This window comes from Rhinolophus hipposideros (assembly GCF_964194185.1).
Source record: "Rhinolophus hipposideros genome assembly, chromosome: 13".
In the NCBI taxonomy this organism is placed as follows: Eukaryota; Metazoa; Chordata; class Mammalia; order Chiroptera; family Rhinolophidae; genus Rhinolophus; species Rhinolophus hipposideros.
Window position 1 is genome coordinate 53,694,132 of NC_138059.1, and position 10,369 is coordinate 53,704,500.

Consider the following 10,369-nt stretch of genomic DNA (forward strand, 5'->3'; position numbering starts at 1 on the left):
CGCCCACCTGAGGAAAGGGCAAAAACAAATTCATTTCTCCAAAAAAGAAAAACCTCTTTTGAAAAAGGGGCAAAGTTACCCCAAGTCACTCAAAGTGCCCCCCAAATATTGCCGACTGCGGGTTTCCGCCAGGCCCTTTGGGAAGCGACCTTCCCCCGGGATGTTTTGGTGGAAAATGCGGAGAGTTTACTCTCAAAACTGAATTTATATTAATTTTTCCCTTATTTTTCGGGTCTCTAATGTCTTCCGCTCTCGCTGCTGCCGCTGCCGCTGTCACAATATTCACAGCACCAGAGAGGAGGAGGAGGAGGAGGAGGAAAACTTTTCAAACTTTCCAGACCCTGAATAAAGGGTTTTTTTTTTTTCCCACCGACCTCACCTTTGGGTCTCCAGCCGCGTCGCCCCCTGCCCTGTCAGAAGCGACTTCGGGAGTCCTCACACCCTCGCTTAATTATTTTATTTTATTTTTTATTATTATTTTTCTCTCTGGGGTCCTGAGCAGGGGCTGAGAGTAGCACAAACTTTTCCTCCTCCTGCCGCCGCCGCTGCTCCTCTGCCCCCTCGGCTAGTCCCATAATTTAAATAACCCTGATATTTCTCCCGCTAAACGCCTCTCCGCCGCCCCGGACTCCGGGAGAACTCACCGCGGGGCTTTAACATCCTCCCTCCGGCCCGTCCGCCGCCTTTACACCGCCCGCGGAATTTCTAATAATTTTTTTCTCATATTTCGGGCTGGACGCGGCGGGCCTGGAAATTGTTTCCTTACGCCTCTTTCCAGCAGCCATTGTAGTGTATGCGCTGCCCCTGCAGCCCAACTTGCAGCTGCCGCCGCCACCGCCGCCGCCGCCGCCGACGTCGCGCCCACCACCGCCTCCCCGGGCCTGCTCGGCCACCGCCCCCGCCTCCCGCTGGCCCGCCCCCGGCCCCCGCCCGCCGCTGTGCCCGCCCCCCTCGCGCGCTCCGCCCTTGGCCGGGCCAGTAGGCGCTGCCGCCGCCAGGGATGGGCCCGCCTATTGGCCTATGACGCAGCCCATCAAGCAGAAGTGTTAAGAGGCGGGCGGTGGCACTGGGGGCGCGGCGGGGCGGGGGAGGGCGGGACCGAGTGCGCCGCTCCGCCCTCTCCTCCCGCCCGAGCCCTCCTCCCATCAGCTGGGGGCGGGGCGAGACCCGCCCTCCCCTGTCGTGCAAGGCCTCTATCGGCTGTCAGTCTGGCAGCGGCGCGCGCCGATTGGGCCGCTGGCCACCGGGGAGCGGGGGCAGCAAACTAGGATGCGCACTACTTAAGGTCTAGCTGCGTGAGCCATTGACGTGTTTGGAGCTGGAGACGGCCGGGGCGCTGGCGAAGCGGTAACCCGAGGTGAGTGGTCCCGCGCCCCTCCCTCCGCGGCGGCTGCAGTGAAGGGGGAAGAGAAGGCCGCACCTAGGTCGTATCGGGGCCGAATCCACTTCCGCGCGGAGCCGCTTCTACCAGGGTTCGCCGCACCGCGGGTCCCTTTCCGTCGCTTTCCCTCTCGGCGTTACAGGTCTGTTCGAGCGGGGGCGAAGAAGGTGACCCCTGCCCGGGCACCACCAGCTCTTCTTTCATCCTCCTTCCCAGCTTTTGAAGCGTAATTGCCTGCTCCCACCCCCAGTTTCCTGCGTTGTCCTCGCTCCCAGCCCCACTTGGCACAGTCTAAGGTCGAAGCAAGGTGTGTTCACCTGTGCCCGCTATCCACCATTGGACAGACAGGAAGCATCGCGGAAGGCAGCGTGGCCTCGGGCTTGTATCTCTCCGGTTTCTTCATTCGATTTCCTTGCCTCCCTCCGGTATGCCACCCTAACTTCCTGCCACCCTGACTCTGCACCTAGCAGTGGGTGAAGGGCTTTAGGTTCTTAACCTAAAGTTTCACCCTCCCAATAGTTGCATCTGCATTTTATCAGAAACACAGACCCTGTCTACTTTCTGGCCAGCATGTGGCATGGACATGTTCAGTAAGGTCCCTTCCTCCTTCTCTTTCACAGCTCCTTGGAGGGTGGGTACTTGAACAACTGGATGGGAAATAAATACTTTTTTAAAGTAGTTTGCCCTTTGGAGGAGATTTGTTCCTGACACCGGCTGTGCTTGTTTGTGTGGCCTCTCCAACTCTTTGGTTTTCTTTCTGGCAAAGTAGAGCTTTGGAACATTTGTTTAGTACCTTCACAAAGTAAGTAGATGAGGCCTCTCTAACGGAACTCTTGATCTTGCCCTTTAGCCCCACTTGTCACTGTAAATTGGCATTTCCAGTTAATACATCAGGAACTTATGCAAAGAAGGTGACATTCGAAAATCCAAACTTAGATTGACTTGTATTTAGAATTCGGAAGGGAAAAGAAATGAAATGTGAATAAATTCATGCTGCAAAACTAATTGGGGTATATGTGATGTTACCTAGATGTTATTTTTAAATCCTGACTAATGGTGATAATAAAATACAGAGTAGGACGCTTTCATGTAAGACATGCAACCTGAATTTTGACTATGTCTGATCCTTGTTGAGATTATATCCAAGGAATATGAACAGCTAAGCAGAGTTCTGTGTTCTCACATCATAGAGTAGCTATAAAAAGCAAAGCTATGAATATCATCTCTCTAGGAAGAAGTCAAGCCTGCAAAAGAATTGTGTTTAGTAGAGGAAGATGCTTTTAGATATAGTTGAACAGCACCTTGAATTTTCTTTTTGCCAAGAAGTTTCTGTTAGCTGTCTTCATGTATTGTCAATGAAAATCATAAAATAAAAGGATTACTTAGTCTGTATGTAAAGATAAAGGACCCCAGAATGACTAAACTTTTTTCCATCCTTCTTTGCAAAGGTTGGTCTCTTTTAGCCCGGACAACCTGATGTTTACCACAACAAAAGAAACTGAACTAGGTGGCTCTTGACTGAGAATACCTCCGCTTTTCAGGAGCTTGTAAGGTTTGATTATTTTTCTTGAATGTACTTCATCTCTTTTAACACGACTTACGGTTTTTGATGGTCCCGTCTTGGGCAAGAAAAGGAGAAACCATTTCATACAAAAATTCTGACTTCTGTGTGGTTTTACAGACATAGTTTTTATTCTGTGGCGTTTTGTAGGTCATAGTACATTATTTGCTGGCTTCTCCTTCGATCTTTAGGTGGAAGATGATTAAGCTAGATCAGGATTTGGGAATATAAGTTAAATCAACTCCTTAAACTTGGTGGAGAGCATTTAAAATATTTGTGGCTGGCTTATCCATGGTATACCAATATATTGAAACCAAAAAAGAAAAAAAATCACTGAAATATTTAGTTAATTATTGGTTTTTAAATGTTTTTTAGTTCCTTTCTATAACATTTCTTTGAAGATAATAGGCATACCAGTTTCAGTTGAACTCCATTATAGAGAGCAATTGTCCTGGGATATAGTTGACATACCTTTTATATGAATATATGACACGACATGGAATCACAAAATGGCTCTTAGGAGACTGTGATCACCTTTAATTGATAAAGATTTCTGCAGGCTGTATCTGGAAGGCTTGAGTTGAAAGATTAATGAGTCACACACAGTAGCATTCCCTGATTCCTTCAACCCAGGGAAGTATCAGATAGAAGATGCCACTGGAAGTAAAGTTTCAACTCTTTTTTTTTTTTAAACTTTCCGAAATGTCAACTAAGCAGTAACTTTCTGTTTTGGTACATTGGCCACCCCAGTGCTGGCCATAGGTTCTTTAGTTAACAAATGTTTTTGCTAAAGATGAGTTGAACTACATTATTCAACACTGTTTTGTATAATCAATACATAATAAGGAAATAATCGTTAGAGTGCATGCTTGCATGCTTAGATTTTGTTAGTATATTTAATTGCTTAATCTTGAGAAATAAGAAGAAAACTGAAGTCTAGCTGAACTATCTATCTTTTTGTACATTATAATCAAATTTCAGTAGATGTATTTAAATATGGCCTTTGTGCTGAGAAATAAGAAAACTAAATTATAGCTGAACTATCTATCTTTCTTTCTGGACATTATAATCAAATTTCAGTAGATATATTTAAATATAGCCTTTGTGCTGAGGCACCAGGGCAATCGGTTCAAAGGAAAAACACATCAAAGTCTTTATTCTAAAATACAGAGGATATGCAAAATTCCTCACTACATAATCATTATGCCCAAATTAATTTTCAAGTAATTATGGGGCTAATGAGATTTACTGATTCATTTTCTGCCGTTTGCTGTAGAACTCTTTTCCCCAACATCTATCTGCGGTTAGAAGACTGATAGGATGCCCCTGGTAGCACGGAGGCTGAGAGATCCTGACATAAATCCTTGCTTGTCGGTAAGGTGGTTTGCTTTTAATTTTAATGAGCGTTAAGTTGGAAAAACAGGCTTCTTCTGATTTTGTGGGCATCTGTTTTCTGCAGTTCTTTTTTGTCAGTTTATTTGCTTTTTAATTTTAATGGGATTTTTTTAAAATATAGAAGTTTTACATTTCCTCCTACCCAGACATCCAGTACATATTCACTTGGATCTTTTAACTGTTTTTATTTGTTGTTATTTTTCATTAATTTAGTTATTAGAGTATAGTTGACTTATTAGTTTCAGGTGTACATTCGACATTTATATACCTTCTGATGTGATCACGATAAGTAATTACTGTCTGTCACTGTACAAAATTATTAGGGTATATTGACTATATTCCCTGTGCTGTACATTACATCCCCATGACTTATTTATTTTATAACTGCAAGTTTGTACCTCATCTTATTCTCCTTCACCTTTTTCTCCCATCCCTTCACCCCCTTCCTTTCTGGCAACTGTCAGTTTGTTCTCTGTATCTACTGTACCAGTCTGTTTCTGTTTTCTGCAGTTCTTTTAAAAGTTATTTCTGTACAAAAAAATATTCCTAGCCAGTGTATCCTTATTTCGCTAGAGCACTTTTAAGATATTCATACTATATCTAACTAACAAAGATTTATCTCTTAAGTTTCCCTTATTTGTATAATACACAAGCATTTAGTTGTCACTGTAATATTAGACAAGCATATGTAAAACTGAGGAAAATTTTTAGTCCAGACATGGAAATTGGCAAGTATGATATTTTTAAAACTGTCGCTGAAATTTATGTTTTAATAGTAATAATTTCATCATGTTCTTGAGACTATCTGGCTGAGAGTAAGGGGCTGAGAATAGATTTTGCCTATTTAAAGCCTAAAGGTTTTCACAGAAGTATCACATAAACGTAATGTTTTGTTGTAATAATAAGCTTTTATTGGCATTTATTTGGTATGACTAGCAATACTAACTTGTGGCTTTGTCACCCTTGAATAATGCGGGCCTCAGATGGGGCTAAGAAAATGATAGTCCCTGATCCTATATGCATTTTCCAAATAAACGTACACGTTGTTCATTAACTATTTGCCATAGAAATTTAGATTTGTTCTGTGTATTCGATGTTTTCAACTGCTTTATTAAACCTCTTTAGATAGAATATATTTCTTAAATCTATGAAGCAAATTACCCACCCTTTCATTTAAAGCTTTCCTTTAGGTGACCTTTCAGAAACATACCTTTCACTTTGAAGTTTGTTATCCAATCTACTTCCAGTTCACACAGCTTAAATTTAATTCCCAAATGGCAGATACTCTTCTTTGAACTCATAGTCCTGTGTTGCTCACTTTGTTTTTGAAGTGATATTAATGATATCTATTAAAATTGCTTACACAATAGTGTATTTACTTGCATACTGAAGTGAATGATAGCCAAACATACATTGAGATAAATGGTGTTAATTTAAATTGCGTTGATGCAGACCAGTTATGAGTGATTTACTTACAATCTAGAAACCAGCATTAACATCAAACATTCAAGTCAAAGTGAGAACTTGGAAGAGCCGGAGAGCTGCTCTGAGTTGGGAGCCGGTTTTGATTCTAGCTGTACAGCAGTGGTTTGGAGCACGTTGTACCTTGCCTCACTCAGCTGCTTTGTTAAACGGTTACTAGATTAAATGATCTCAGTCAGTGATTCAGCTCAAATTCTTGTGATTAGATATTCAGAAAACTGACCCAAACTATGAAAAGGATGTCTGCCCTCAGCAGAATGAGTGCTGGGATAGTTGGAAAGATTATTCAGTTTTTGTTCATTAAAAGTTCGTTAAAATGAATAAAAAGGAACTATTTCATATTAGCTGCTTTGGTGGGAAGCAGCTTCAGAAGGTTTTTAGTTTTTTTTTGTTTTAGATCCTGTTTCACCTCTCAAATGATGCCTGTCTTACATATTTAAGGAATCTGATGCTTCTACAAGATGTATGGATGAAAATAACTATGATAGGGAGAGGTGTTCCACTTACTTCTTGAAGTACAAAAATTGCCGAAAATTCTGGGTAAGTCTAACTTTGTTAGATGTGTTAGAGTCTAACTCATCTCTTAGGCTTGAAACTAAAGCCTGAAATTAGCACCTACAATCCTTTTTTTGGGATAGCTTAGGGAGACTTCACTTTTCTACTTTATCTTCAGTGTGTTATTTTAGCCTAAAGAATCCTTGAATACTCTTCTTAGCTGTCTTATCCTACTCCAAGGAGTAAGGATACAGTTCTAATATAGGTGCTCATCCTAGGTGTATAAGTACCTGCAGCCCTGAAACAATAACCTTGTTATAATTTTAGTTCTTTTTTGGAGATGAACAGAATGGATAACTTTTCATAACACATATTAAGCTTCCATTTCTGCCTCCTTTTCTCCCACCACCACCCAGGGTAGTTTAAAATGGTCCCATTTTTCTTGAAAGATTGGCATGTAATTTCTGTTTCTGTGAGCACTGGACCCAACTACTTCCTTTCTCTCTGCTAAATTAAGTGTTGGTTTCATTAATGGAAAGAACACTTGTGCTCTTATAGTTAAACAGCATATCCCCATTCCAGTTACAATTAACATATTCCTATGGGAATAATCACTTCTGTGTAGTTGTTAATAGTTTGAAAACTTTATCTGGAGTTCTAGATTCATTTTGGGTTTTTTTTTTTTTTAAACTTGGTTTTTAGAATTTCCTTTTTGAGGAAGCAATAATAATTTATTGGCAAATGACTAGCATTTAATACATGACTAATTTTGGTTTCTTTTTCTTTTTTTTATACCTACACACAGAATTCTGTCATGCTCAAGAGAAGACAGAATGGAGTGAAGCCACCTATGCCTACAGCAGTAGAAAGAGACGAAATCTTGGGAGCAATGGGAAAGATGCCCTATTGAATGTTTGCATTAAAATTGCTTATTTCAAAGCAGATGAATATTTTCAATTAATGATTATGATAATCTTCTAGGACCTTATAGGCTTTACCCAGCCAGATCTTAAAGTCTTTTTTTTTTTTTTAAAGATTTTATTGGGGAAGGGGAACAGGATTTTATTGGGGAACAGTGTGAACTTCCAGGATTTTTTTCAAGTCAAGTTGTCCTTTCAATCTTAGTTGTGGAGGGCGCAGCTCAGCTCCAGGTCCAGTTGCCATTGTTATTTGCAGGGGGCGCAGCCCTTGTGGGAGTCGAGGAATCGAACTGGCAAACCTTGTGGTTGAGAGCCCACTGGCCCATGTGGGAATCGAACCGGCAGCCCTCAGTGTTAGGAGCACAGAGCTCCAACTAGCTGAGCCACCAGGCCGGCCCCCTGGATCTTAAATTCTTAAATTAAGTTAAGCCCGTGTCCTTTGTGTTAGCTCTCTGTGCCAGGATGATAGTGTGCCACTGCTGACTGTGCTGTGTCACTGAGTTTACATTACTTCCTTCCTGGAGTCCCGGGAGTGTTAGGAAAGGCTGCATGAGGAGTTGAGCGTTTCCTCTGGGTCTTGAAAGAAAAGTAAGGTGTGAACAAGTAAAGACGTAATGGGGATGAAAGAAAGGCAGTGTTTCATGTGAGCAATGACATGATGGGAGGAAAGCATGAGCCAAATTCAGGGGTCTATCTGTAGACCGTTCCACCTAGAGTTCAAGGTGGGTAGGAGTGGCGGGCGAGAAGACTGGGGAGGTGAGAGTGTATGTCTAGTGGGCCTCAAATCTGATGCTTATTACTAAGATCTCTGTCCTTACTTAACTCACTTTTTAAATTAGGTTAGTACATTCATCAGGCAGGAAGCAGGAGTGCGGGAAGGCTGTCTTCAATAAATAGCATGCAAGAGAACTGGTGTTCTTTATTTTCTTTCTTTAAAGAAAGGCCTGGTTAAAGTATTCTGTAACCCAAATTCATAAATATTGATTAACTTTCTGAAGGCATGCCTTGTTTCCCAAAACATAAGACTGGGTCTTGTATATAGTTTTGCTCCAAAAGACGCATTAGGGCTTATGTTAAGGGGATGTCATCCTGAAAAATCATGTTTGGGCTTATTTTCCGGTAGGTCTTATTTTTCAGGGAAACATAGTAGTATGCCTTGAACCATGGTAATGGGGGAAAAAGTGAGTGTCTTAGAAGTAGGATTTCTATTTTCAGGATGAGATGGGCAGGAAAGGGTATGAGGTTCATCAGGTGTTTACAACACTGGGATGAAAGTAGAGTTCAACTTTACTGTGATAAAAAAAACAAGAATGGTATGGTGACCAGGGTGGATTGTGTAGCAGCTCTCATACCCACCGGCTTCTAAAATCCAGTTTTTCATTTACAGAATAGTTTTATAAAAGACATTTAATAAAAATTAGCGTGTACTAGAAAATCAATGAAAACAATAGATGTGTCCTTTTTCTTCATCTGGTCCAGGATCAAGAGTATAATTTTAATGGCTGCTAACAACATTGGTCTTAGACCAAAACACAGCTCAGATGTTTTTAAGTCATAGGACCTTGATTGTTAAATGTGATTCTAATTGAATAAAACGTGATTTCATTTTGAATAAAATTTTGTTCAAATTTTTGGCTTGAGAAAGTCTTTGATTTATGTTGATTGCTCTAAAAATGATGGATTAAAATAGGACCTGACAAGCAATTAATGCATACTTGTGTGAGAAGCAGTTCAGTACTTTTAAGGATGGTTGTTTAAGGGTTTGGATTTTAAATGTCACCTGTTTAAATGTACATACCAATATCAACATTCATCCTGTCGCTATTTGTCCTGGCATTGCTCTTTTTTAAAATAGCAACTTTATTGAGATACAATTCACATTTTATAAATCACTCATTTAAAGTGTCCAATACAATGGTTTTTTAGTATATTAACAAAGTTGTGCAGCCATCACCACAATTGATTTTAGAATGCATTTATTACCCCAGAAAGAAACCTGGTACCCCTTAGCACACATTCTCCATTTCTCTTAACACTGCCCTTTCTTCCACCTCCCCAACACTTAGGCCAAGAACTCCTCTACTTTCTGTCCCTAGAATGGTCCATTCTGGACATTTATATAAATGGATCATACAATATGTGGTCTTTTGTGACTGCTTTCACTTAGCCTTATGTTTTCCAGGTTCATTCATGTTGCATGCATCAGTACTTTATTCCCTTTTTATTACTGAGTAACATTGCACTGTGTGGATACACTGCATTTTATTTACTGATTCATCAGTTGATGGGTATTTGGGCAATTTCCACTGTTTGGCTAATATGGGTCATGAGTTTCTTGAACATTTGTGTACAAGAGTTTGTGTGGGCATTTATTTATTTTTGGGTGTATTCCTAGGAGTTGAATTGCTGGGTCATATGGTAACTGTTTAACCTTTTGAGGGACAGCATTTTCCAAAGTGGCAGAACTATTTTACAATGTATGAGAGTTCCAATTTCCCCACATCCTCATTAACACTTATCTGTCTCTGATTACAGCCATCCTAGTGGGTGTGAACTTGTATCTCATTGTGGTTTTGATTTGCATTTCCCTGATGGCTAATGATGTTCAACATCTTTTTATGTGTATGTTGGCCACTTGTATGCATTCTTTGGAGAAATGTTTATTCAGGTCCTTTTGCCCATTTTTTAAATTGGGTTGTGTATCTTCATTGTTGAATTGTAAGAGTCCTTTACATATACTAGATACAAGTCTCTTACCAGATACATGGTTTGCAATTTTTTTTCCCCATTCTGTGGGTTGTATCTTCACGGTATCCTTTGAAACAAAAGCTTTTAATTTTGATGAATTTCAATTTATTTTTTCTTTTGCTTTTGGTGTCATCTAAGAAAGCATTGCCTAATTCAAGGTTACAACTATTTACACCTATATTTTCTTCTAAGAGTTTTGTGGTTTTAGTCTGATCCATTTTGAATTAATTTTTGTATATGATATAAAGTAGAAGTTCAACTTCATTTTGCACGTGGCTCTCTACATGTAACTGTCCCAACATCTTTTGTTGAAAAGATTATGCTTTCCTCTGTTGAATTGTCTTTTTGCAAATCAATTTATTGTATTTCTGAGAGTTTATTTCTGGA

The 10,369-nt window shown here is 40.5% G+C and overlaps 2 protein-coding genes across 14 annotated transcripts in view; one reads left to right on the plus strand and one right to left on the minus strand.

Annotated features, from left to right (window-relative positions):
• PLAG1 (PLAG1 zinc finger) overlaps window positions 1-857 on the minus strand; it is a 40,870-nt gene extending 40,013 nt beyond the window's left edge. For 2 of the 4 annotated variants that reach the window (XM_081070565.1, XM_081070562.1), the window contains exon 1: window positions 645-813. The gene's annotated coding sequence lies outside the window, so the exon portion shown is untranslated. Of the gene's footprint in view, window positions 1-644 lie in introns of all 4 variants that reach the window. The other 2 variants (XM_081070564.1, XM_081070563.1) reach the window with 2 other exon arrangements.
• A 217-nt stretch (window positions 858-1,074) lies between these two features.
• On the plus strand, window positions 1,075-8,866 carry CHCHD7 (coiled-coil-helix-coiled-coil-helix domain containing 7). Of its 10 annotated transcripts, none has more exons than XM_081071062.1 (6): window positions 1,236-1,357; window positions 1,524-1,806; window positions 2,830-2,933; window positions 4,219-4,316; window positions 6,261-6,359; window positions 7,120-8,866. In XM_081071062.1, exons 4-6 carry the CDS (start codon window positions 4,263-4,265, stop codon window positions 7,222-7,224), a joined length of 258 nt encoding a protein of 85 aa, XP_080927188.1. In that variant the 5' UTR covers window positions 1,236-1,357; window positions 1,524-1,806; window positions 2,830-2,933; window positions 4,219-4,262; the 3' UTR covers window positions 7,225-8,866. The 10 variants fall into 10 exon arrangements, with proteins under 10 accessions (XP_080927187.1, XP_080927188.1, XP_080927191.1 ...); XM_081071065.1 differs by having other exon boundaries at window positions 1,239-1,523; window positions 1,632-1,806; XM_081071067.1 differs by having other exon boundaries at window positions 1,246-1,357; window positions 1,598-1,806.
• Window positions 8,867-10,369: the final 1,503 nt, after the last annotated feature.